Here is a 27,234-nt window from a genome sequence, read left to right as displayed (position 1 = left end):
ATGGCGTCACTCACCGATCTAAGACTTCGTCCAATTGTTGCTTGAACATCTCCTCTATCTCAGAATCATATTGGCTGTCTTCGCTGTCCTCGGATGAAGCCAAAATCAAAGCGAGGGCTTCTTCATGTGTGTAATATTTCGTTTTCTTCGTTGATTTCGCCATTGTAAACGGCGAAATCAATGTGATCAATGTGTGCGGCGTGCGTCCTGGTCCGCTGGAGGCTCTGTCATGCGCAAAGCGAGTTGTCTGCCGTGATGACGCAGCTGTATATCTCGGCTCATACGTATCACACCTGGACACGCCTGGTAGCGTTGGAAAGGTAAACTCATTGGCTAGAAGCCCAAGTGACTGATATATCAATAGCCAATACGCTGTCCCTATACTAAAGCCGCGTAACAAAGTAAACAAAGCCCATTGGCCCTTCGAACTGGGAGCGCTCCATCTACTTCACGGGCTGTACCGGGGTGAAAACTGAACAGAAAAAGACGGGGACACTTTCATTTTGTAGCCAGCAAAGTGATGAAAACAAGCATACCCAACAACTCCATACTGGAGGTAGAGAAAATAGCCATGCGGCTTTGAAAAGCTGGATGTTAGTTGACGAACAAAGTTTGGAGATGGTAAACAAATGGACTTTACACGACAATATTCACAAGCTGGAATAATTTTATGAAAAACCATGTGGATGCTTTTGATCAGTGGATTCTCACGGACATTTGGAATATAAATAATTGAGGAATGGACACATATTACGGTTCTCGGATTGCTTCAAAGGTAGGGAGTCTCTCTGTTTTATTGGCATTTCCGGTTTACCATGCTGGTTAATATCAATATTTATGGTTTTGTGCTCATGATTTATGAAAAAAAAAAACCGGATGAATAAATTGTGGAGATTCTACCCTTTCTAACGATGTATAGAATGTCTGTAATGATGAAAGTTGAAGCGGGTTATGTCGCTGCGTAGTGGGAACATGTGGTCAACAAACACAAATCGCCCACCGGTGGGCGAATGGGTCTTAAGAGGTTAAGCGAACTCAAGTGTCTAGTCACACTATATTTTTTTAATTCAAGAGATTGACAAAAGTTAGGATACCTGTCTATGTTTACTCATCGATTCACCAGCAATTGCAAGTATAGTTCCTACCATGTGGGAGAACATGCTAGGCGAAAATGATCTGATGAATAAAATACACTTCAGAATTGAAAAAAATGAAAATTCTGCCCTCCTCTGTTCTGAATTGGGCACTACAATAACAACAAGGTGTTTTTGCCTGCTACGGGGTTTTGACCTGCTTCTAAGAGGAGCCAGACATACATCCACTGCTAGCGTGTAGGTGGTAATAGGACAGCAGCTGGCCAGGTTGCCAGGTGCGAGAATGTTTTAAGCTTTGGGAAGCGTTTTACTCGAATTATATAACAAATGGCCGGTACACCTATAAGTATTGTGCCTCTTGTATGCCACCATTACAAAGTTTATACAGGAAACGTCACTTTTCAGTAAGAAATGTCCTCTAAGAAAATTTAGGATTAGTGCAATACCTGCAATGGTATGTGCATAGGGACGGCTTCCGAACGTGAACACATGCAGCTCGTACAGCTTGGCTATCTTCTCCAGGAACTCCTTGCAGTGCGGACGCAGCCGTGTGTGGAGCATGGGGTCGCCTCGACCCAGCTGGAAGTGGAAGATCCCCTGGGGGAAAAAAAACACAGGACTCCACTTTACCATGATCCTATAAAGAGGGGGATTGAAGTTTGATTTATGGTTTCCATCCCGATTTAGATATTGGCTTGGGTTACAGTAGTTGAAGAGAAGCTGAACTTTCTCTGCCTCTTGAGAGTGGTATCGCTAGTAAAACAATTTTGTGAACCACCATCCCTGAACTGAAAACAAGTAAAATGACTAAAGGTGTGGCCACACTGATTACGCCCGTAACACGCCTAACCTGACACTTGATCATGGTGTGTCACAAAAATGGTTCAACGCGCCTACGCAGCTAGATGAGCCCGCCCAGCGGAGGTGTTTTGTTTCGCCCTGAAGGGGCTTATTTTCGATAATGACCGGCAACGTTCTATACATCATCCCGCTTATTACAAGGCTACTTGCCAAAACCAAAAAATAACTTCACATGGTGTGTCTTTTTAGAATTTATTCGTTACCAGCATTCGTAGTGTTGATTAGTAGATAAATAGTCGGCCAAAGACGTTGATGTCGCTTAGCAACCGAAGACGCTGGGGTTCACAAGTTACCAGAGTACTACCCATGCAAGTGAACGGAGCGTTCCACGGCATTGAGAAGACCCGTGAAATAAAGGTCTATAATATTTCTGTTTATGGCATAGATTTCTCCTCAGATGACGCCAATAAAGCAATGATTAAAAAAAAACAACCTCAAACGCTCGATCAAAGGCCCGGCCCGAGGATAGTGGTGGGAAATATCAGAACGACCCGGTTCGGGCTGATATGGGTAAAACACGTAAAACACGTAAAACACGTCTAACGTGCCTAACGTGCTGCTTTAGCGCGTGTAACGCATCTACGCGCCTTAAACAATAGTTTACAAAACTATCTACAGCAACCAACATGTATACAGGCTTATGAGGCTTATGACTGGTACGCAGCACACAGAGGTGGTTTCGGCTGTTTCGAGTGCTCGAAGGGCTGCGCTGGCTTGCGTCAAAGTACCTTGTTGGACATGCGTGGGCAGTGCTGCTCTGTGGTGTGTATCAGCGTCTGATCCAGGTCCACCATGAGCACCAGCTTTCTGTTGCGGTGCAGCCTCGTGTGGTCCTCTCGGCCCAGCTGCTCTGCTTGCTGCGGCAGGGTGTGCGTTCATGGGAAGAGAGGTATAGAGAAAGGGGGACATGGAAATTAGGAATCTTTACAAGATGTCAATTGCTGGCAGTGCAATAAATGGAAGGGGATTTCCCATCATTGTCTAAAACAATCGAGGGCCAAGTAGCTATTCTTACACCATTCTTCACATTCAGACAATTTGAACTTTAATTTGGTGCAGAACTATTCAGTCCAGATTCAAATAAATCATAGATGAAGAGTGGAGGGAATTCAAAACTTCCACATAACCAACCACCACAGTGCACAGTAAAGTGGAAGCTAACGATGGCAACAGTTTGTAGAAATGTGTTTATTTTTATCTAAATTAACAAATACTAAATCAGATTACGTCAGTTTCTTCTCTATACCGTTTCCAAGCAGTTGTGCAAGGAAATTGGTCTCCAAGAGCAATTAGATTGCATTACAGACTTCACAAGTGTCATGTGACAACAATGTTCTCTTCGGAGACGTGGCTTACCTCTGAGCTGACCATCAACTCAGGCACGCTGTGCACCATGGAGACCGTTGCCGTGGAGAAGGGCACTTGCAGATTCCCATTAGTGCCCTGGAGCCTGAGAAGAGGATAGCATCGTAAGGAAAGAAATTGAGTGTGAAGCAATCCTATCAGTTAAATGATCTTTAGATGCATCTAGCATCTGTGATGGTCAAGAATAATATATTTATATTTATATCTAATACAGGGGTATACATATATCTAAATAAATCTATTGACACTGAAAATAGATTTGGACTTTATGCTTTTGTCAATTCCAATGTTATCCAATCATGTGCGCTCTAAACAGAAGTGTGTTGATTCTGTTACTAACTGGCATCAGTCACTATGGTAATGGGACTTCTGGTCAATAATCCACAGCAGTGGATTCGTACACCTCTGCTTGTGCAGTTGTCCAACAGACTGTTGTAAACAACAGCTGGCCCATGGCCATACAAATGCACCAGAGAGAGAGGTTTTATCTCTTCATATACAAGCAGCCTGCCTTGTCAAATTATTTTCCAAATGACCGTTTGTCAATGAAGGAAATGGTAAGAGGTTCTACTCAGAAGCACAATCTCTGGTGCCACCTGCTGGTTTTACTGATATATATGTACGCACAAATTAAGATTTAACTGTAAATGTAGGGCTCTTCTGTAAATGATTGGTTATTTTCTCTAAGTAGAATTGTATAATAGTAAAGAAAATAGTTTAGACTAATGACAAGATAATAGACCTCTTCTAAATGAATTATGATGCAAAGAACATATGCTCACAACACTATATTTAAATTGTAAGCAGTATTAGTCTGGTTAACTTTAAATGCCCACATGATTCAAGGTTTTAACCCCATTCAGAATCATATCTTTAATTCATAGGCATTGACTTGTATAAGAGGATTCTGCAAAGGTTCCCATTTGTGTCATGATGGCACCACATCTTAGTTTCCATATTTCCAAGCCCTATTAGACCAGGGACAGTGTTTTCAACATATTAACAATGAAATGAAACTCGAGATAAGGTTACCCTTTCTCTTAAAATTATCATCTCATATATGCCATTTATTTATAAATGAAGATTCAGACATCGTTGACTGATCGGGATTATAAAAACATCTTTAATCCACATGGGGTGTGGTTCTCTCCACTCAATAGGCATATGGGGAATGATGGCATGCATGTTAAAGTCACTAAATACTAGCGAATGATATGAAATGCCAGATGTCATGATATACATGAACGCAGCTTTATTCCACACTATGAAACGCATCGCATCGATTTTGTTCAAAATGTAAAATGGATGCATCTTCTTATGATGTAATTGATTTAGACAGGTAAGTTAAAGCCCTTGAGTTTAATGGTTTATCAAAGTGAAGGTTTTGGATACAATGCAATACATTCATTGATTAGATTTGTACACTTTGCTCTAGAGATTGACGAAGTGTGTGGAAAATTGCAGCACACCCTGAAAGAGTAATTTGAGGTTTCCTTACTGTGTCAAATCCTGTCCACATTCAGCACAAAGTCCTTTCATCACTATAGGATGGCTGCATTCTTCAATTCGGACGATGATACCCCTGTTATTGAAAATACAAGTGAGTACACAGGCACTGCATCAGGTCAGTTTGACTTACGTGTCTGAAATGTGGCATACAGAAGACAGAGCAAAAACTGAATAAATATTGTAACAAGTAAAAAAAACATGCCAGTAGACTTAGATCAGAAACAAACAAAACAAAAAAGGAATTTAACAAATTGACGAATGCCAATATAAGTTAACTGAACTGTTTTATTTCTCTGGACATTTACAACTATGCTGTTCCTGTTTCTGAGCAGCAGGTGTTTTCTGCGTCTATAAAGAGCAGCTCGAACACACCCCCTAATGTGGGCAATAGGAAATGAGAAAACCAATGACCCGGATTTTTTATGAAATAGTAGTTTTGCTCTAGTAAACCCAGCTGGTTACAATGTGGTACTATAGTTTAGTACCACAGTTAGGGAGTAAACAAACTCCCTCTGTGCACTATGGCCTGTCAGCGTTACGCATGTTAGCCTTGATAGCCTGTGTTGTTCTTATAGTGAAGATAGATGAGAAAACAACCGCCAGACGTCATAATCTTAATAATGCATTTTCAAACCTAATGTTTTTTATTCTCTGGAAGCATTATTGACTGAAAGTGTATTTTTGACGACGGGGGAGCAGTAACACCGGGTAGCGTTACGACGCGGGACGGTCTACCTGCCTGGTGAGTGACTCGTACTGCCTTCACTTTAGACAGTCAACTAGTACTCATTATAGCAAATCGTAACAGTATATATAACAGTCTGTCTATAGCAAATAACGTTTTTATAAACCGCCAAATAAACTACGAAAAAGTTGTGGGCCCGCCGGTGTGTTGTTTGCCCCCATCCCGACGCTGATCAGATCTACCCTTCTGGCTAGCGGACTAGCTGCTAGCCTACAAGCTAACGCATGTTATTCATTGGTTGTAGGAAACAACTTTAAGTTTAAGGGTTGTGTGAGTCCATACAGGGCGAGAGGAGAGGGATGACGAGAGGCTAGACAGCCTAGGTTGAACTCACCCAGGGGGTATGACCTGCCCGAGCTGACAGCAAAGCTCCCTGATCACTCCGGCGCGGTCCGACTTCACCTTCTTCTCCGGGAGCCTGTTGACATGTTTCTGGGGCTTCAGACCGCTCTCTACCGCCGAGGAGATCGGAGCACATAAGGCCAGCACCGAGTCCACGTTGACGAGAGACCCGGGTTTGACTTTCCACTCTAGCAGACGCAGAGGCAGAGCTCCGATGGGCCAGCGGATGTCTGCCACCTGCACCACGGGGCCCTCTGCCGCGGAGCCGCCGCCAGAATCCGCGGGGTCCTCCATCTGTTTGGCACTCTTAAAATCCCGTCAACGTGTAGTAGTAATGGTGCAGGTAAAATACCATTTGATTTTCGCACAGCTTCGCCTGTCATATAAGTGCAAGTAGAGGGTTTTCCGATTAACATTCACGGACGCGTAGCCAATAATAAGCTGATATACAAAACACTAGCGTTGTGTCGGTCGCTCTGTTCGCTCTTCCCGCCCGTAAACAGGAAGGCTGCAGCTACAGGATCATACAGCATCCAGTGTTGCCAGATTGGGTCAGAGTTCCCGACCAATATGACAACACTGGCTGTAACGCGCTTGAGCCAGTTTTGCCAGATTGGGAACTCAGTCCCAATCTGGCAACACTGACAGCATCCGGTAGTCCGGTGAGGAGGGCTGAGGTGTTTGGTTCCTCGTGTTGCGTTAGCGCACGGGGAAAAAAAGATATAAACAAAAAGGAATAGTACTATGTTATTATTATGTAAATTCTAAAGACAAGTAAAAACATTCAGTAACTCTAGGTTGCCATATCTAACCAATTTGTTTAAGCACCACTTAGTTTATTTACATTATATATCGTCATTGGTGTAGTTTTAATTTTGTTCAATATTGAAACATAGAATAATGATTGTCTGAATTATTTATAAAAAAATATTAATCCTAATTGATCTAAAATGTTCCATAAAATATAAAGAACACAGAAGTGCTATGGGACCCATTGCAGACTTTCTGATGTAAGATGATGTAACATAAAATGAGACATGCTTTTATGATCTCATGGGTGTCTTTTATTTTTTCTTTGTTTCCATGTTGCCACATGAACATACACAACCATAACACTGGGTCTAATGCGCAGTTGCCAAAATAGCCTGCCTTGTGGATGAGAAAACCTTGAGAAACCTATGTTATGTTCAACCAAATTATGCTTATATTCCTGAAAGTAAAATGGGTTAATCCAACAATTTATTGTTTACATATATTCAATAGCACGAACATGAGGAAACACAAAACAACGTTTTATAAACAGCACACATGTAAACATAGATACATAGTAATAGTTAGCAATAAACTGTTGCAGGCCCTTGTTTTATTACCATTGAAGCACAGTTCACTGCGGTGCAGCAAAGGATGCATGTTGTCTGTGTTGGGTTTAGTGAGATTTTAACTGATTAATCATGTTGCCACTTGCACACCTGCACATTATATATTTATAATCTATATTCAAATTGTATCTATATGGTAGTGTTTTCTTTATATAACCATCTTACCAAGATCAATGATTTCTATCACTTAACAATGGAACACATTCTCATTCTTTCATTTTCGTTATTAATATTTCTCCTAGAGTTGTTAAATATATTTTGCTGATCCATCACAGATAACGCATCCCAGGAGTAGAGACATATCGCTAATCAATCAAAGTATAATTGTATAGTAGTCATACCCCCCACCCGTGTGGAAGCTATCGCACTTCTATGAACAAGAGTGTCCTGTTTTTTTCAAACTTAAAGGTTTTCAGACTAGTTTGTAGCAATATAACAAACAAACAGAATAGCACGTTGTTTAGAAGTTGCTGTTAAATACTATAGCTGACAGTGAAGTGTTGCGTGTACGTGATTCCTTCTCACCCATGCCTCCGGATTGCAAGGCGCTACCTTCTCTCCACCTTTTCCTCTTGTGTGGACTCTCTCTGTCCTCCTATCAGCGGGCTCGCCCTGGTTCCTTCCCACCGCCCTGCCAGCTCTCGACCCTATCCCCTCTCACCTTCGGTGTATCTCTCCAAACCTCCTTAGTTTCATCACCAATCTCAACAATACCTCTTTGACAACTGTTTTTTCTTTTCAAACACTCTTAAAGCAAGATTGAACCAACTTTAAAAAAAAAAAACCTGACTCAACCAATGTGATGTAACAAATTCCAGACCTGTCTCTCTTTATTTCGAAAACAGTTGAGAACTCTTAGCTCAAAGATCTCGACCCTCACCAGTCTCCAGTTCATCTCATTTCTACCCCTTACCCCTTCAAAACAAGGGGGAGGGGTAAGGGGAAGGGGTAAGGGGTAGAAAGGGGATTGGGCCTAAGAGGCCCTCAGGGTGCATCAAGTCACTGGGGTCTGTCATTCGGTCAAATGGCTTCTCCTACCACTGCTATTCAGATGACAACTGATTCTGTGTTGTCACGGTGTCAAACCAGGATGGCGCGTCTGGATGCCATCTCTCAGTGGATGTCCACACACCACCTGGAGCTCCATCCTCACAAGGCTGAGCTGCTCTTGGGGAGGCCATGAGGCTCAGGAGGTAGAGCGGGTTGGCTGGTATCCGGAAGGTTGCTAGTTAGGTCCCCGTCTCCTCCCAGTGTCGAGGTGTCCCTGAGCAAGCCCCCTCTTACCCTGACTGCTCCTGACGAGCTGGCTGTCACCTTGCATGGCTGCCACCGCCGTCGGTGCGTGGATGTATGAATGTGTGGAATTAATGGGTGAATGTGAGGCAATATTGTAAAGCGCTTTGAGTGGCCACTGGTTAGAAAGCTCTCTATAAATGCATTCAATTTCCTCTTCGTTCAAGGGAAAGCTTCTTCATCCATGAAGTCTCCATCCATATTGATTACTATGTGCCACGGAGTGATCAATATGGATGGAGACTTCATGGATGAAGAAGCTTAGCGACCCTCAGACACCACACAGAGTCTGTGATGTCTGAGGCTCGGACAGCATGGAGACTAATGGGGACCGCTGCCCCGGGCAAGCATCCCCTCTGCGACCACCCACTCCAGCAGAGTCATGCTCCAGGTCATCAAGGAGAAGACGCCCATACCTCAGTCTGAAGGCCAAGGCGACTGCTGCGACTCCCTTCCGGTTGGTCTGCCTGCGTGCGCCATGTGTCCCCTACAGCTCACCCAGAATGCAGTAGTCTGGCTAGTCCTCAACAAACCGAAGTTCTCCCACACTACACCACTCCTCCGCACCCTGAATAGACACACAGCCCATCCACGACACTCTGTCTCTGCCAAGCGGTTTGCTGCTCCCTCAGTGGAGGTTTCAGCAAAATTCAGATTTTTTTCCTACTGGCTCCACAATGATGCACCGAGCTCTACAGTTGACAGCAGAAGCCGCATTGATCTTCTGTCTCAGGCTTTATCTGATCTGCTCAGACTGCATACTTTCTGAGATTGCCCATGAAAATAGAAATAAATTAATGAATTAACCAATATTTACGATCTCTTGTTTCTAAGATGTGGCTCCCGAAGCCATTTATCACTTTGTTCTAACTCATAAATTGTATATACTTGCTAGATTTTTTGCAATTTCTGATTTGTATGTTCAAGGTAGAATAGAATATATAATCTTTTTTATATATATAGAAAGAAAGCCAAAATATATTTTAACAAATAAAGATAAAATATACTAATAACTAATTAAGATCAAATTTACAGATAAATAAGAATAGCAGCTGAGGTAAGCGGTATTGAACAGTGGTGTTGTCCAGTTTTTTTTGTAGTGCAAATTGGTACATTCAGGATGTTTAAGGTGCTAGTGAGATGAGATGTAGTTGAATGTGAGTGTATTCATTCTTATTTTGCATGGGGTAGAGGTTGTCCCATCAGCTGAATGCATCAGCTTCAACCTTTAATTGAATGGAAAAGCGTCAATGGAAATACGTGATGTAAAATAGCGTAATGAAATGCAATGGGACTGTGAATGAATAGCTGAACAGCTGATTCTTCTAAATGGGCCTGGGCGGGACAAACCGACCAATCAGGGACGAACAAGCTCATTAAGCATGAAGACGAACTTATATTTAAAAAAAAAAGTTCAATGGATTAATGATTGAAAGACTGGTTGTTGTTTGACCTAAAAGGGTTGGAGGTCAAATTATTTTCTCAATATTTTTTACAGGGGCAAACCGGGGGACGGCTTCCACGTGACCCACTACGTAGCCGCCCGTGCTACGCGGTTTGGGCGGAGTCTCACATATAGGGGAGGTTCGAGACAGAAAGATCAACCGCGTACAGAAGGTTATATTGTTGCCGAGACGAAGAATACATTAGTTGAATCATCTACCGCAGTGACAGCTCTGCTCGGCGCCCAGGAAATATGGCTATGGAGGCATCTAAAGTGGTAATGTCTCAGTGTTTTGTGTTGTTTAACTGTATTTGGAGCGGGAGTCGGCATTCTAGATCAGTCTAATGTTCTTCAGTGGTCGCCAACAGGACCAGCACAGGAGTACAACCTAGCAGTGACCCCAGTCCGCTTAGACTGAAAAGGCTCTCGAAACATAACCCACATAACCAACCTAACAGACGAGTCGTTCAGTTAGACCTGTTTTACATCGGCAGCTCAATGCTAAGTTGTTAGGGTAGAAACGTGGAAGGACAATTGTGTCCATTTTTTTTAAGACTCCTCTATCATTTTATGAAAGAAATGATGTTGTAAATAAAGAATGTCAAAGAATGTCATTTAGACCACTGAAGCCTTGGCATCACTTAGGGAGTTTCACATTCCTTTAAATATTTAAGTGGTGTAGAAACTGAGACTACTAACCTGGTACTGTGGAAGTCCCTGACCCAGGCTAAGGCTAATCAGTAAACCAATTTGTCAGTGTAAAGACATTTTGTCCCTTACACACACAGGGACTGGTGGTAAAACAACATTGTTTCTAGGCTGGTCACAGTGGCCTTGAGGCAGACCCCCACCCAAATCAACGGCTATTGCTATCACGTCAATACGTCTCCAATGCTATTCCTGGCTAGGTGTTGCAGAGCGGTTCCCCATGCAGTTTGACTTGACCCCATCCTCCTTCTTATAGGTGCGCTTGTGCGTGGGCCAAACGTCCCTGTTCTCCAGATGTGCACATCCCGGCTCACCACATCACCTGCGATCGCTGAGTACCTCCCTGAGGTGAGAATTGTACATCAACAACATGTGTTCCCCTCATCTGTTCCCTGTCTGTACCCACTAGATTCAGGCTCGACTTATTGTCCTTTCCAGGGACGGGAGGAGCTTGACGCGGAGACGGAAGGCTGTTTTAGGGGTCACGGCTGCTGTTGCGATGGGGGGTTTTGGATACGCCCTCGCCGACTTTCAGCAGAGAAGGAAAATCAGGAACATTGTGGCCGGCAAAAGACGGCTCTGCAGGTCTGATTACGTCATCATCATCATCAAGCCACATTACAGTGTACTGGTTCTTTTAAAATAAACAATGTTTATCGACTCTCCTCAGATCGATGGCGATCGGTTGCATCATCTCGGCGGACTACTGGTGGACCACCAACGTGGCGCTACGCCACCTCGATGAGGTATAATTGATTAGCATTTTTAAAATCAATGGGTTGAGGCATCATAGAAAGTGGAAAACTTTCCAAACTTTCCTATTTTCAGCCGACTTCTATTCGAGCTCAGAGACCGCATGTCTGTGCAAAAAGAGAAATTGACATCACTAGCCCTTTCCGTTCAAACGTGCCCACTTTTAACACTCGCACACGCGTGAGCTCAAATTTCGCCTTGCTGCGTAATGCACCACAAGCAAAGTTGTCCGCATAGCGGCAAGGCTTTAACTCAAGTGGAACTAAACCTGTGTCACAAATGTGTGTCGCCCTGCCAGAGCAGCCCACCCTACCTGGCGGCCATGTCTGCGTGCCACCAGAGGGCGGCGGACCGCATGGTGGGCGGCGCGGTGAGGAACGGGGGGATCTACATCAAGCTGGGCCAGGGCCTGTGCTCCTTCAACCACCTCTTCCCCGTCGAGTACATCCGTACGCTGCAGATACTGGAGGACAAGGCGCTGATCAGGGGCTACAAAGAGGTGCGTTTCAGAGTCGCCGCCGTTGTTTTATCGGGAGGGGTAATATCGACGCAACACGGTCCGTATTCACAGGGAGAGGGTTAAAAACTGGTTGTATTTGGTTGTTATACTTGTTGTTGGGAGAAGATGATCAGTGGTGCACTTTTGCTTGTACCCCTGTTTCCTGAATGACAGGTGGACGCTCTGTTTCAAGAAGACTTTGGTAAATCCCCAGATGAGCTATTTAGAAAGTTTGACCCAGAGCCGATAGCCGCAGCCAGCTTAGCCCAGGTCCACAAAGCGGAACTGTTTGACGGCACACCTGTTGCTGTGAAGGTTGGTACCGTGTGTGTTGCGTTCGCCGGGACTAAAGTATCTGAGAGTCTTCTTCTTCCCCACACTCTGTTGGGTTTGAAAGCCGTGTCGTTTTGTTGGTTTGTTTCCCCACAGGTGCAATACATAGACCTCAGGCACCGCTTCGACGGCGACATCCAGACTTTGGAGTTCCTCCTGGACATTGTTGAGTTCATGCACCCCAGCTTTGGATTCAGATGGGTTCTCAAGGTTGGCATTCTAGGTTAGGGACAAGCAACGATCCTTGAATTTGTTTTCGCTAATATTGAATAAATGCAATGACGTTTTTTGATTTGTTTTTTGATCTTATGATGGATGGTGATGTTCGATTGACGCTGTGATTCTTGATCAACTCAGGACCTGAAGGAGACGTTAGCCCAAGAGTTGGACTTTGAAAATGAGGCCAAGAACTCAGAGAGGTGCGCAGTGGAGCTCAATCACTTGAAATTTATCGTTGTTCCCAAAGTCTTCTGGAAGGAAACCAGTAAGGTGAGGGGGAATAGTAGCATTGATTTCTGGGGGTTAGCCTTGAAGGCACATGTTCCCACAGAAATGTGATTGGCTACTCCTGATTGCCATTCCTACTAAATTTTGCATAATAATAAAAAAAAGTAGTAACATATGCGTTTTCCATTTGGAAGGCTGGGTAGGCTCTGTTATATACTTTGCAACTCCTTGTCTCCCTTCTCAATGTGTCTGGGCATGCCACTGATGAAGTCACCCTTGTTTTGTTGTTTGTTCCGCTTAAAGAGGGTGCTGACGGCGGAGTTCTGCGAGGGCTGCAAAGTGAACAACGTGGCAGAGATCAAGAAACAAGGACTAAGTTTGAAAGACGTAAGCGATGAAGATGATGATGATGATGATGATGGTACCAGCCATGAGCACCGTGATGATCACCGCAGCATTATAACACGACACACACTATGTGCCTTGCAGACGGCTGACAAACTGATCTGCACGTTTGCAGAGCAAATCTTCAGCACAGGCTTCATTCACGCAGACCCACACCCAGGCAACGGTGGGTAACGTGTATATCAGGTCTTCACCGCAAGTTAATGGACCGGGATCAATGGATTAAACCAGAGGGGCAGGATGGATGACTTGATCGGGTTCCTCACTCGAGAGCACACCACAGAAATGTATTATATGTGTTAACATTTCTGTCCATGTGTATAGATGTAATGCTAGTGAACGAACACATTACACCTTACCACTATAGACATGCGCACACACACAAGAGATAAAGGTGTGATTTATTTTGGCATTGATTACTCATTTTAGAATTTCCTAATGCAGGTGCATGATTTAATTATAACACCCTGATTAAGACACCCTGATTACAGAACCATGCTGACATTGTGAAAACACTGCGATAATGTAAGAGGTGTGCATGTAAGAGTGTATAATTGCTGTTGACCGCCCACTCTGTCACACTACAAGCGCAAGGCTCTGATTATGTGCTTGTGCTGCAGTCTTAGTGAGACGAGGTCAGGACAACAAGGCAGAGCTGGTGCTGTTGGACCATGGCTTGTATCAGCACCTCAGTCAAAGGTACAGCATCCATCTCCCTTCAAGGTGCTGTCGTCATGGGTTTGTTCTGCCCAGTTTAGAAGCAGATTAGCACGGCTGATTTTAAAGCACAGGGCTGCGTGGTTTCACACAAAATGTCTGCATTTTTGGACGGGTTATTCATAGCTGTTTGACTATTGGCAGATAACAAAGTTCTGTCCTAGAAATTGTCTTCATTCAAAATGAATTAAATTAAATTTGAAGTGTCAATTTTAATTGCCAAATAGACTTAAAATAACAGACTTGGCCTGTCCACAATTTAACCCTTGCCTTACCTAATGTTTACAGTGGACCCGGAGATGAAGGGGTGATCTCGGACTCTAACTGAGTGTGAACTTTGACCTTTGCAGCGACCGCGCGTCCCTCTGTAAGCTATGGAGGGCCATCATTCTGCGTGACGAGGCCGCCATGAAGAAACACTCGGCCGCGCTCGGGGTCGAAGGTGAGGACAGTTTGTCCTGTATACAGAACAGCTTGATGAACGACTCCTCTATGTTTTTATGGCTAAAAAAACATAGAGGAAAGGCAAACTCAGCCATGCTTATCTGATTCTAAACTAGGCAAAACAAACAATCATTGTAAGTTATAATTTGTTGATACGGAACTATGAAGGACAGCCATGTTTCTGTTCAGTGCAAGAAAAATTATATTATAAAGTGTAACTGACCGCGGTTCAGCTGCAACTCAAACTCTGACATTTAAAAAACTTGTTATTCCCCTGGTTAAGTCCCATGCTCATGTTTTATGCCTTTTTATTTAAGCGAGTACCCTTGTTGTGTATTAGCGTTATAATGCCTGACGCTGGGTATGGGAACCCCACACCCTGGTGTTCTATTGTCAGAGTCCAAGAGGCTAAAAGATGTGGCTTGCTTGATAAGACCCTATGTTCTTGGTTGACATCGTCCACCCCGAGATGTTAATCAGCCATGATCAACTCGCCCCCTCCTGCAATGTAGACGCATTCCGAAACGGGCAGTGAGCCATCCATTGACATCCATTATATTCCAAACGAGTGTATTGAAGCTACCGGGGCTGTATCTTGGTTTGTAAGCTTCAGGGCTAGGAAGCTTTTTCCAATAGCGCCCACAAACGATCACATCCACAATGTTGGATTCTGTGTTCGCACTTCACTGCACATGCTCACAGAATGAGAGCCAGAAACTGAGAGGGGGGCAGTGTGGATTCTTTGATGTTAAATATCCTGGTCATGAGCTATGGTAAACTTTGGCTTGATTCCACCCACCAGTTGCAACGGACCGGCTCTTTGGTAAAAAGTGAAATCAGTGTTCGGTTCACTTCAGTGTCACTGTATGTACATTCTCACATCTGGGAACTAAGGATGCATTTCAAGGACCGATTCAGGGGCTTTCCAGGCCCAAATGAAGGCTCAAGCAGCAGCAGCAGAGGTGAAGCAAAATAGATGTGCACGCTACTGTGACGGACTTCCGCTCGCAGTAACTGGGCTGGAACAAAATAAATTGCATTATTATATACATTTATACACCCAGGAAATAAGGCTTTATTATTATAAACTCCAATCTGGTCTGGCTGGGTGGTCGGAATATGCCGTGGGCAGTGATGGAGTGTATTTCTGACGTAGTAATGTGTGTTTCAGCAATAAAGCCGCAGCCAATGACAGGTTAAAACTAAAATGTAATGGCCAGCAGCATCTGAACACTTTATCACTCATTATGTCAACAATGAACACACTCATCATTCATTACTTTCTAGGGTCCCCCCTGGGCTGGGTGTGCCCCTTGTTGGATAGGAAGAACGTCTTTACAAGCTTGGCCCAGCACTCCAGATGTATAAAGATTGGTTCATAGGTGAATGTTGAGCTGACGGATCACACAAGGCTCAAACTTGCATCCTGCTAGGCTAAAGCCAAGCACTGTTGAGGACCTCTTTATTGCTCCAAGCACTTTCAAGGTCTTTATTTCACGTTGAATTATTTATTTTAATCCAAGAACTCATCTAGTGAATTCTTGGGCTGCGTTCCAATCAGCATTGAAACCTACAGAAGTGTCACACTGCTACCGTCTCTGCTCAGAAGACTCACTTAGCCCTCAGTCCCCTTGTCCTGACGTCCAAGGGCCTTGGCTTTGACCCACGCAACTTGTATTCAGAGCAGTGGAGAGCATTCACTCACCGCTGGATGGAGGACGGCTAAAACGACAGAATTGCACCAGTTCTCCCTAAATAATGGCCTCACTTTGATAAAATGCCATGGGTAACTGTCGAAGATCATGAATAACATATATGACGCGTTTTAAACAAAGAACAGTCTCAAAGGGCTATTTTTTTTATTTTCTTAAAAGGCCAAATATTTGGCCTTTTTAGAAAATAAAAAAATAAAAAAACACTTAATTAGCAAGGAAGAAATCTTGAGGAGGAACAAAGAGTGGGGGGTCCCTCCTTCCAGGGATGATTATGGGGTGCAAGCGGTGTCGTAATTGACATGCATACATTACAGGCCAAACATATGAAAGGGGATCTGGCCGGGTTAACCATAAGGAGAGTCCAGTCGCATTCTCCGCAGCACGCTAGGACAGACCGAATAATGAATCGCCCCTCCCTCCGCAGAGTACTTCCTGTTCAGCGAGATGCTGCTGCAGCGGCCCATCAACATGCGGGAGCTGGGCCTGTCCAGCCTGCTGAGCCGGGAGGAGACGGCCTACATGCAGGACATGGCCGTGCACCGCTTCCAGAGCATCATGCGGGTGCTCAAGTCCATGCCCCGGCCCATGCTGCTGGTGTTCCGCAACCTCAACACGGTGCGAAGCATCAACATCTCCCTGGGCGCCCCGGTGGACCGCTACTACGTCATGGCCAAGAGGTGAAGGCCGCGGGGGCATGTTGAGGGTTAAGCGTTGGCCGACGCGGTCGCTGGGGAACGAGACGTTTTACGTTCAGGCGATTTGCTGATGCTGTTATCCAAAGCGTCTTACAGCCATTCAGGCACACATTCACGCCGTCAACCACGCAGGGCGCCAGCCAGCTGGTCAGGAGCAGTCAGGGTGAGGCGTCTCGCCTCAGAGACGCCTCGACACTCGGCGAGGAGGAGCCGGGGATCGAACTAGCAACCTTTCCGGTTACCAGTATAAACCCTAAAATGGAATAATATCCACACTTTCCTCTGAAAATGTAAGGAAGGCTGATCCGGACACCTTTCACTTGCCAAACGTTACCGGCTGTTTGTTTTAATCAGCAGCGCTGGCCAGAACGTGAAGAGCCGTTACGGTACGGATGGATGTGTAATGTGGCAGATATGACCGTTTAGAGCAGGGGTCACCACCACAGTGCCCGCGGCACCAGGGCGCCCGCAAGGCCATATGAGGCGCACGCAAGGACCATATGAGGCGCACGCAGGCCTGTTCTAAACATAGCACTACTCATTCTTGAACAACTCTTTCCCACCTTTTTTTTAGGTCATTGTTGATAATTATTGTGAGAAATCATTCACATGATCAGTGTCTTCACATAGATGAGTACCATTAATCATTAATAATATTTAAAGGTTGGGTAGGTGATTTGCGAAACGCCAGCAGATTTTGAAAATACACAACTCACATGGTCCTACCCCCTCTCCTTCAACGCTGACTCTGACTCCACCCATTCCAAGTACCTGGACGCGCAATCATGCACGAGCGCGAACAGAGATGCGCGAGAGCGAGCCAGGCTAGCGTAGGTTTTCGTTTAACAACATGGCACTACATTCAGCTGTAAGTTGCACCCAGTACCGCGGGAAGTAGGGGTGCTGGGGGTGCTGCAACACCCCCTGTCCGAGGCCCTGTCTTATCACAGAAAACGATCATTTCTAAAAACTCCGGCCAAAGTGGAGATTTCTGAAAACGCCGGTTATGTGTTGTCGTGTCAACGGGGAGCAACGGGATTTTAGGTTCTGAAGCGTCACATTATACACCAGGAAATGCTTAACGTCATGTGAGCGCCCGCTGTACCGTATTGGTCCGAATATAAACACAAACCCCATTGTAAGACGACCTATATTTGGAAAAAAGATTTGAAGACCAGATCCGGTTTTTATGAATAAATAAATTGTATTCATTGAAATAATATACGAAAATAAAAAGGCATCGAATAAAACACTGCATTGCCACTACACAGTAGTGCAAATAGGCCGTACTGATGTGTACACCAAAGACTATTCCTGACACTCCTCTGCCCCGCTGTGTTCGCTCTGGCTGTGGTCGCTCCGAACTGTTTCGGCCCGTGGCAAAGCGAGTCATCCTCGCTGCTGTCCAAGGCATTTTGAGACGCAGCATTTATTTAATGCTCATATGACCTAGTGCTGAAAAAAGGATATATGAAAAAGTGTGAGGGTAGCGGTGGTGCGCTAAACTTGTTCTGGGAGCAGCTGGATGTGAACGATCGATTTTCAACTGTGCGCGCATGCACTGGTGTAATTGAGCTGCGCTGCTATACATCTTTTTTTATCAATGTAACGAGTTGCGAGTCTAGTGCAGGCTGAGGTTTTTTTTTCCCAGCACCCCCTGCTGAGAATACGTCCTCGCTGGCGCTGCTATGGTTGCACCAGATGTTATAAACATTAAACGGTCACATAAATCATTACTATTTTTAGAAAATGTATGTTTGTTTCATATAATTGTATTGGAAGTCCTGGTTTTCACTAGGGTTGCCGCGGTGTGGACATTTTCACACCGAGTAATACACTCTTATACCCGGTATTACCGAGTATAAACGGTATAAACTTTGAAACTAGGTCAACCGCCACACAAGCATCGGTTTTTAGACCCTTCTCGTCCTTCAGTTGCCGCCAACGTTCGAAAGCAGCGCCTAGGATTATTCTTGATTTCAGTTTTTCTCTTTCAGCGTTTTTATTATCAATTACTCTCTGAAAAAGAGTTTTCCTTCTCTTTGCTGGTGGTGGTGGTGGTGGTGGGGATGGTGGCGTCTTGTCTGCCATGGAAATGTTCTTCTTCTGCTAGGTCCAAATGTGGATTAACTAGTTCCAGTAGCTACCGCAGGATAACAACAAACAGGAGCTTGCTCTGGGTCACGAGCTCTGGGTCACGAGTACTGCACGAAGGGGTCGCGCGCGGGGCGCGGGGGAGGGGGAGTGCAGTACGACCGTTTGATTGACGTACTTACTGTCCAATGCAACTCGGTGGCAATGGAAATGATTGGCTGGAGTTTTTCGAGCCCTGCCCGTTCCACAGATGATTGACTTGTTTAATTTTCATGTCAGTACTTCTAACTCAGTGGCTGTAAGCGGGTTATGATAAGGATTTCAAGTAATTTTGCAAAAATGGCCAAAAAAGCGAATCACCTACCCAACCTTTAACTAAAGGCAAATTGAGCAAATTAGTTATTTCAGAAGAGCGTATCAAACGGGGTGCCCCGTATCACTCAGTACCCATGAAGTAGCTCTCAGGTTCAAAAAGGTTGGTGACCCCTGGTTTAGAGTGTAGTTACTTTGACGTGTTTATCAGTGCACTGAATATGTGTATGGTTACTGTTTAAAACGCTGTTCTGTCCTTTAGTGCGGTGCGTGGGTGGGGACAGTTCCAGGCGGAGAGCACAGGGGTGTTGTCCAAACTCAGAGCACTGTGCTGGATGCGGACGGCTTGGGAGAGCCTGAAGTTTGAGCTGGCCTTGCGGTATGTATGGAGCGAGTTCCAAAAACAAACCTTAGAGTTCTGATTCTAGATGTCTTTAGATAAGATTGGAATTATGTTTATTTTTTTCAGTTCCGAGATGGCAATGATGAGTCTGACGCGATCCTTTGTGAACCTGCTGTCCTATTTTGGTCTGGTGTCCCTGGATGCTGAGGCGTACGAGTACCTGAGGTAGAGGGAGTGAACACCTCTAAGGACCAGAGAATATTGGTCACTACGCAAGGACTGCATGAAGAACAAGGCAGAATTGCTTTGATTTTTCACCAGATCCCATTGTGATAGTCCATGGGCATCGCTAGGAATGTACTCAAGGCTGTGAAGAGCTCACTTTTTTTTATATTGTAGGAGAATTGCTCCCAACTGATCGACAGACGTTTAATGTTTTTACCATAATGTACAATTTTATGTTTAGCTAATCTATTTAACTTTATTTTGTATTTTAGTCTCCAATTCTAGGCAAACCTTTTTTAAATAAAACTTCAGGAAACTTGTCGTTGGAGAACATTTTCTCCAGTGATGTTAGTTATGTTTTATGTCAGATATCATTTAAAACCTTGATGCAAATAACAAGAGGCAATGTTTTCATTTAAATTTGTATTTGAACATGTGAAGCCTTTTCCTCAATGGCACTCATCTGACTATGCACATCATACAAATAAAGAACAAAATTCAGGATTCTGAGATTGAGTTTAATCATCAATTTGTGTACAAAATATTGAAAAAGAATTTGTTCACACAATTACACAATTCATGTTCACAAAAAAAACTGACTATTTTTTTCTTCATTTCATATTCTTTTACTATAAAATAAATGGCTGGTGGGAATATGCGGACATGGGAATGTTGTAGCTCAGAAGTGAGCCGTTACTCTGTCAATCTCCAGGAGGTCATCCAAGATCTGGGGAGGAATGACAATTATAAAAAAAGTTTCAAACACTACACACCCCCTATCTCCACTATTGTTGTGTTCACGGAGCACTTTCCTCACCCTCTGCTGATTGGATTGGTATGGCACTTCTAACAACTCCTTAGAGTACCTATTTAAATCGACCCCCAAAACAGAGTGCTGAGCTTCAGCTCATACTCACAATGTCCTGCGTGGTGCCGATCTTCTTGGCCAGCTCGCTGCGCTCCATGGTGCTGAGGTACAGGTACTTGTTGAGCAGCTCCCCGTCCAGCACGTTGCGCACGGCGTTCTGCAACGTCCGCCGGTCGCTGTGGAGCATTCTGGAGCACACCACGCGCCTCGGTTAAACACTGTTCTACAGTCATTGGCGTCAACTGCAGATCACTGTATAATAAAGTGTGGGAATACACTTTGCTGTAACACTGCTGTTTAATATGAAGCACTTGTATGTGCACACTGCTTGATTGAACCATGAACTTTTTCCAATCCCTATGGTTACTCTGCACTCCGTCTTGTATTTTTTTTTACAAAGCTAGGTTGTGCAGTACAATAGGACTGTACTATTTTAATATGAGGGTACACAACGGCGGACTAATTCACAAATGTGTTTGTCAGGAACCTTAAAGGTTGTATCGGCGATGTTGGGTGACGTCACTTCTGTTGGTATTTGAAGCAAGATCCCAAACAAACAGCCAGCACACCCCTCCCTTCCGCATTTCGTGCATCCAGTAAAACTATCATGATCGCAGCGCAAAACCCCAGAACACCCACCCCTTGTCGGTGATTTGTTGGAATACTATTTATTTGGGTTTTGAGTGGTTGGTAGTACCATTTGTTTTTGTGTGGGATCTCGGGCATAGGCAGCCTCCAGAGACGCGTTTTTTTTGACGGCCTGCTTATGGGGCGGGCAGCCATCGGATCATGAGGAAAGATCAGATGAATGTGATCATTTATGTTTCGGCCTAGAATCGTTGATACAACCTTTAATTAATTTTAGATTGCCAAGGGGCGTCATCTACGGGTGCTGAAAAATGCCTCTGGACGCGGCTGTGGAACGCCCTTTTGATTCCGTTATTATTCCGTTGATTCCGTTATAAAAGAAAAACTGTATGGTGCATTTTCACTCAAAGAAGAACAACCGATTACACTTAAAGCTTTTGTTGAGGAGAAAGATGGCCGTGATTGGGGTAGGCCTGTCCAGGGGCCTTTTGGTCTGCCCGTCGGTTAGGCCCTTTGGAAAATCGAAAATGAACCGAGAGGGTCCAGACTAATTGCAGTTTGCAGTTAATCTGGCGATGCCAGGCCAGCTAATTACTAGGCCCTCTGTTGATGAGACATTGAACTCCTTTTAGGAGTTCCCTATATGAAGACAGCTGCACCAATCAGTGATTTGACCCAACTCTGCATTTCGGCTAATAATCCAAACTACTCTGAACTCTAACTGCACGCCAGAGTCTCTGAGTCAGTGAGGATTCACAGTGGGGCGTCAACACAGAACCAAACGTGTGGCTCTGATCATTTGTGGGCACTATTGGAGGAAGCTACCTAGCCTGGGCAGTTGGTATGTACGTACTTGTGTTGGACAAGAGGGGGTGAGCTAAAAACAAAAAATTGCTGATCTGGGAATAAAAAATGTCAACAATGAACCTGTGGTCTTCGCAAAGCGGCCGAATCCTTTCATAAGTGATGTTTCATGTGTGTGTACCTGAAGGCCTTGGGGTTGAGGCCGGCGTGGTGGGGCAGCATGGTGTTCAGGGCGTTCTGCAACATGAGCAGTCGGCGGTACGTCTTCTCCTGCATGGGGAGCAGCAGGCCCAGTCCTCCGTCCAGCGTGGCTGAGGAAGCACAGCGACACTCACAGATTACACTTCCATAGTATGGATGAAGCACTGGAGAATAGACTTTAACATAAGGGTTCAGGAAGGCGGGCATTCTTCTACACATACAACTTTCTTTTTGGGGTCAAACGTTTGGGTTTGATCAGAGCGGGCGGGCCAGCCAGAGAGAGAGGGAGCTAGTGAGAGCCAGAGAGAGTCAGCCTGAGGAGAGAGAGGGAGCCAGAGAGAGAGAGGGAGCTAGTGAGAGCCAGAGAGAGTCAGCCTGAGGAGAGAGAGGGAGCCAGAGAGAGAGAGAGAGCCAGAGCCACATACCGAACCAGGTGATCTGCTTGTTGTCCCAGGTGAGGGTCTTCTTGCTGGCCACGTCCTGGGACCCCCTGCAGGGCATCCTCCAGAAGGTGTTGACGTTGGCGCCGGCGTTGAAGTCGGCCCGCCGCAGCAGCCGCATGCCCCCGAAGCTCTCCTTAGCTGGCAACCCCACAACAAACCCCGTTGAGTGGCACGCAATACAGGGCTGTGAGTGGGCAACCCGTGTGTGTGTGCATATGTTTAACATAAGCATACAACTAGCCCCACGTATGCAACTTTCTTCAACTCAGTATTAGCTTTTATTTTCCAAGCATATCTGAATAATGTATCATTCTTGGGTTTATTTTGCTTAATAATAGTAGTTTGGTTATTAAAACAGCGATAGAGTGAGTATCAGCCTCACAGCCTTACCTTCAGGTAGATACATGTAGACCGAAAGGTTCTTGTCTCGGTCCGACACTAAAGTCAGAGAAAGAATCCATGAGATCACTCATACTTCATAATAGTTAACTGATGTTTAGCTCTATAGCTGAATACAACGTTACCCAAGAAGCCCAGCTGGTTGTTGTCCACCAAGAACTCAATGCTGTAAACCTCCAAGGGCTTTGCGTCCTGTTACAAACAAATAAACAGGAAGTAGGTCAGGAAGACTGACGGTAGAACTGGGCTCTGGATCTGGATTTGAGTTAACACAATCTGGAACGGTCAGGCTTTTCTCTTCAGGACCATTTGGTTTCAGTTCAGCTACGATGTTCCCGTGTACACTACTGTTTTTTCAATGAAGATAACATGAAATTAATCAGAAATAGAGTCTAGCCATTGTTAGTGTGGTAAAAGGACTATACTAGCTGGAAACGGCAGATCTTTTATGGGATATCTACATAGGTGCACAGAGGCCCATTTCCCACCACCATCACTCCTGTGGTCTAATGGTACATTGTTTAGCTAATCGTGTTTAAAGGCTAGTTGATGATTAGAAAACCCTTGTGCAATTTTGTTAGCACAGCTGGACACCTTAATAAAAGTGTAAAAAGTATGGATAACATGAACTGGTCTGGGTGACCCCAAACTTTTGAACGTGAGCGTAAATCATTCAAATAAACCACAACAGCTCGATGTACCCAAAAGGAGGAGGCTACCGATGCACATTAACAACGAGAACGCCTATTCACCACCATTCCAACAGTTGTGATGCCACCCACCCGGCTAACGAGGGAGAGGGTCTTGCTCTCCGTCTGGTAGCGCAGCAGCGAGACGCTCTTCATGAGGTCCGCCGCCAGGATGAAGTTCTTGATGCTGAACATCTGGTGGATGTGGAGCTGCGTGTCGATGAAGGCCATGCCCGTGAGGTCGTTGTCCTTCAGGCTCCACAGGAAGATCTGTGGGAGGAGGACGACCGGGAGGGTGGAATCGGTCGGAGCGCCAAAAGAATAGGCAGCCCACGATGGAACCACGCAATGATAAAAAGGTTGCGGTGAAACCCAAGTGACTAAAACTAGTTGCTGCTAGGCTCAAAGAGGAGCTCATTGACGATCGAGAGAGCACAGAAACTCTTATATTTTGTGGCGCACGGCGCTTTAGCACATGCAGGACTCGGAGGAAAACAAGAGGTGGCCGCACCTTCTGGCCGATGGCGGAGACCAGGAAGCCGCTGCAGTGGCACAGCGCTGTGACCGGGCCCTTCTGCTCCTTCTCGTACAGCGTCTTGAACTTGTTCTTGGTCAGGGGCTGGCCCGGCTCCGGCACCACCTCGATGATGTCCAGGATCAGGATCTACCAGGAGGCGGAGATACAGTGTGACACACTTATCGTAACATCTGGGGGATTTTGGCCTACCGCTAAAACCTTGCAGCGGGGCAGTGCGGTGGGGAAGGCTTTAGGGTAGGCTGTGGGGCAGTGCGGTGGGGAAGGCTTTAGGGTAGGCTGTGGGGCAGTGCGGTGGGGAAGGCTTTAAGGTAGGCTGTGGGGCAGTGCGGTGGGGAAGGCTTTAGGGTAGGCTGTGGGGCAGTGCGGTGGGGAAGGCTTTAAGGTAGGCTGTGGGGCAGTGCGGTGGGGTAGGGGCTGTGGTGGTAAAGCAGCAGCAGCAGCAGCAGGGACTCACCCTGCCCCGACAGGTGACCTCCTCCCCCTGCATCAGGCAGGTGCCGGCGGCGATGTAGCCCTTCAGGCCCGACACCGTCTCCTGGCTCTTCAGGGCCACCGTCTTCATGCAGGTGACGTGCTCCCACTCCTCCAGGTCAATCCTGCCCGGACAGAGAACACCTCGGTCATACACCTTCTATGAACAAACGCTGGGCTGCCCAATGGCATCGCTCTCAGCCAACCCACTGCAAAGGGAACTTGTACACCGAAGCTAATGGTCCTGGGCACATATTCTGTAAGCAGTGGATGAGTTGGGATGCCACTCTTTAAAACAACACTTCTGAGACAGGCTCTACCGTATGTTGTCATTAATGGCCTGGGTCGTCTTCTTGTGTTTGGAAGTTCAAAATATTGGTTATCATAGTTTTTTTCCGTAAGAGGACTAATTGCGTATTATTATTATCATCATCGTTCACTGGTAGAGAACAGTGAATCCCCTGGCCTGACGGGGGAGGTGGGGCTGTGCTGGACCGCCAGCTGGGCCCTCTCTTACCGCGTGTTGGGGATGGTCTCCCAGCTGACCGGGGAGATGAGCTGGATGGAGAACTTCTCCTGCTGCGGGTTGATGTAGCGGTCGTCTACAGGCGGGCAGACACAGGCGACAGGTTCAAACCAAAGACTCCGGCCGCCACAGACTACGCTGGGACAAGGGTGACGAGTGCCGCGGTCTTACCTCTGTCTATGGTTTCAAACTCCTTCTCCTCCCCCGTCATCCGGGGGATGCGTGTGGTGGGCTCTTTGATGCTGGTGCATATGGCGTACACCTGGGGGGCATCCACACAACAAGCAGGACAGTCAACTCAACGCTGCGTTGGAAACCGCTCCCATACATGTGTCTTCATCTTCCTGTCCAACACACTCAAACAGTAGAACAGTGAGTCAGACTATGAAGAGGGGTGAGCTGGGGAGTGTGGAGTCATGAGAAGTGCGTTAAGTGTCTCCACACTGTTGGTTGGTGAGTTTGCGGGTCGGTGAGTTACTAACTGTATCCAGCAATTGCAAGTGATGCGTGAGTATGCTTTAAAAACGAAAAGAAAAAAAGGAACAATTTAAGATTTATCTTTGAAGGTTTTCTCCTTTTTATTGTAGAGTGAGTAAGACAGGAGGATTTGGGAGGACATGCAGGAAAGGACCACGTGCAGGAATTGAACCCGGGTCGCTGCGGTCAGGGGCCTTGATGGTACGCTCTCTCCCCCGTTAACCACCAGGGCGCCCCTCGTGGGTTTTGCTTGAATGTATGAATGAGTGAATGTGTAAATGAATGAATGTGTGAAAGAGTGAATGAGTGAATGCGTGTCTTGCCTTGGACTCCACGTGGTAGGAGACGTAGTGCACGGTGCACCTCAGGGGGATCTTGCGGACGGGCCACGGGGCGTCGTAGGACAGGTAGGTGGGCAGCACACTGATCCGCAGCTCTCCCTATCGACGGGGGGGATTACCCACACACACACATTGGACTTGATCTAATGACATACCTAGTACTTCCTCCTGAGTCGAGATAACTGTATATTGTTTGGCACAAAAATATATAATAATAGTTAAATGCATAACTAAAGTATCCCTACTTGGTACAGTGAAGAGGCAGGTGCCTGCGGACCTCCGTGTGTGCGTGCGCGCGGGTGCTCACCTGCTTGTTGAAGTACAGGAAGCCTTTGGGACAGTTGATGTTGTGGAAGGGGGAGAAGGACTCGATGGAGCCGTCGATGGTCATGGGGTGGAGGCGGAGGGCGCCGCGCGACGTCACCAGCATCCAGTGAGGGGACGGCCCGCAGATGAACACCTGGAGCCCAGGGGAGGAGAGAGCAGGTCCCCTTGTCACGCGAGCGAGCGAGACCTCGTCGCTTAAAGACGAAGGGACTGTGCCGATCTGCGTTGCTTGAATGAGCATTCCAAAAGTTGATTGCAGTGCAGTGATGATGACTATGTGGTCATGCTGTCCACTGTTGGGTAGTTGATTGGGATTGAAACCTGTTTGTGGCTGATATAGCTCACATCACCTCACGCCTCGGCATAATGAACATCAACATCAGATACGCCGGTACAAATACTTTCCCACTGTTAATACACGTGGTGAAACGGCGAGGCAGGAACCCAGGCCTTACCCCAGAGTACCCCGAGATGTCCTCAAAGTAGCGGAACCGGGCCACTCGGCTCTTGACGACCACGCCGTCCTCCCCGCCGTCTGCCCGCCGTTCCTTCCTGACCTTTGACCTTTTCTCCCGGAAGTTGATGTTGTGGGGCATCTAGGCAGAACGGTGGGGATGTTTTAATCAAAACGGGGGGAGATTAACCATTCGGTCTCCAGCGGCGGCTGTGATCCGAGACGGCCACGGACTGGGGGGCCCTTACCTTCTTGAAGCGCACTTTGAGGTTCTGGGCTTGCTGCTGGTCGTAAGGGAAGGCCTCGTAGATGAGCAGCTCCTGGTCGACGTGCACCTGCGGCACAAAGGGGAATGCTTCACAGTGAGAAGCATCAGGGGCCTTCCA

General features: G+C 46.1%; 3 protein-coding genes across 7 annotated transcripts in view; 1 reads left to right on the top strand and 2 right to left on the bottom strand.

Annotated features, from left to right (window-relative positions):
* ctdp1 (CTD (carboxy-terminal domain, RNA polymerase II, polypeptide A) phosphatase, subunit 1) overlaps positions 1 to 6,486 on the bottom strand; it is a 56,092-nt gene extending 49,606 nt beyond the window's left edge. The window contains exons 1-5 of one of the 2 annotated variants that reach the window (XM_030347651.1): positions 5,909 to 6,486; positions 4,819 to 4,902; positions 3,312 to 3,405; positions 2,684 to 2,812; positions 1,541 to 1,691 (exon numbers count right to left, since the gene is read on the bottom strand). In XM_030347651.1, coding sequence (XP_030203511.1) covers positions 1,541 to 1,691; positions 2,684 to 2,812; positions 3,312 to 3,405; positions 4,819 to 4,902; positions 5,909 to 6,210 — 760 coding nt within the window. In that variant the 5' untranslated portion in view covers positions 6,211 to 6,486. The remainder of the gene's footprint in view (positions 1 to 1,540; positions 1,692 to 2,683; positions 2,813 to 3,311; positions 3,406 to 4,818; positions 4,903 to 5,908) is intronic. The other variant, XM_030347650.1, reaches the window with a different exon arrangement.
* Positions 6,487 to 8,663: 2,177 nt separating this feature from the next.
* On the top strand, positions 8,664 to 20,232 carry adck5 (aarF domain containing kinase 5). Of its 3 annotated transcripts, none has more exons than XM_030347654.1 (16): positions 8,664 to 9,045; positions 10,087 to 10,308; positions 10,997 to 11,088; positions 11,179 to 11,325; positions 11,411 to 11,486; positions 11,797 to 11,992; positions 12,167 to 12,307; positions 12,422 to 12,535; positions 12,683 to 12,814; positions 13,076 to 13,159; positions 13,262 to 13,343; positions 13,798 to 13,876; positions 14,245 to 14,336; positions 16,478 to 16,730; positions 19,417 to 19,533; positions 19,624 to 20,226. In XM_030347654.1, exons 5-16 carry the CDS (start codon positions 11,482 to 11,484, stop codon positions 19,724 to 19,726), a joined length of 1,398 nt encoding a protein of 465 aa, XP_030203514.1. In that variant the 5' UTR covers positions 8,664 to 9,045; positions 10,087 to 10,308; positions 10,997 to 11,088; positions 11,179 to 11,325; positions 11,411 to 11,481; the 3' UTR covers positions 19,727 to 20,226. The 3 variants fall into 3 exon arrangements, with proteins under 3 accessions (XP_030203514.1, XP_030203512.1, XP_030203513.1); XM_030347652.1 differs by having other exon boundaries at positions 8,665 to 9,045; positions 11,792 to 11,992; positions 19,624 to 20,232; XM_030347653.1 differs by lacking the exon at positions 8,664 to 9,045 and having other exon boundaries at positions 9,979 to 10,308; positions 11,792 to 11,992; positions 19,624 to 20,232.
* The window catches only part of cpsf1 (cleavage and polyadenylation specific factor 1), a 19,873-nt gene continuing 12,858 nt past the window's right edge, over positions 20,220 to 27,234 (bottom strand). For both annotated transcript variants that reach the window (XM_030347646.1, XM_030347647.1), the window contains 15 exons: positions 27,097 to 27,183; positions 26,850 to 26,990; positions 26,375 to 26,527; positions 26,050 to 26,166; positions 25,421 to 25,511; positions 25,241 to 25,325; positions 24,707 to 24,848; positions 24,226 to 24,378; positions 23,808 to 23,984; positions 23,151 to 23,217; positions 23,017 to 23,064; positions 22,609 to 22,764; positions 22,164 to 22,293; positions 20,640 to 20,778; positions 20,220 to 20,449 (listed from right to left, as the gene is read on the bottom strand). In XM_030347646.1, the coding sequence (XP_030203506.1) occupies positions 20,402 to 20,449; positions 20,640 to 20,778; positions 22,164 to 22,293; positions 22,609 to 22,764; positions 23,017 to 23,064; positions 23,151 to 23,217; positions 23,808 to 23,984; positions 24,226 to 24,378; positions 24,707 to 24,848; positions 25,241 to 25,325; positions 25,421 to 25,511; positions 26,050 to 26,166; positions 26,375 to 26,527; positions 26,850 to 26,990; positions 27,097 to 27,183 (1,734 nt within the window). In that variant the 3' untranslated portion in view covers positions 20,220 to 20,401. The remainder of the gene's footprint in view (positions 20,450 to 20,639; positions 20,779 to 22,163; positions 22,294 to 22,608; positions 22,765 to 23,016; positions 23,065 to 23,150; positions 23,218 to 23,807; positions 23,985 to 24,225; positions 24,379 to 24,706; positions 24,849 to 25,240; positions 25,326 to 25,420; positions 25,512 to 26,049; positions 26,167 to 26,374; positions 26,528 to 26,849; positions 26,991 to 27,096; positions 27,184 to 27,234) is intronic.

The sequence above is a fragment of the Gadus morhua genome, chromosome 22, assembly GCF_902167405.1.
Source record: "Gadus morhua chromosome 22, gadMor3.0, whole genome shotgun sequence".
Lineage (NCBI taxonomy): Eukaryota > Metazoa > Chordata > Actinopteri > Gadiformes > Gadidae > Gadus > Gadus morhua.
Note: the sequence above shows the minus strand (reverse complement) of the source record. Positions and strands in the feature narration are given on the sequence as shown.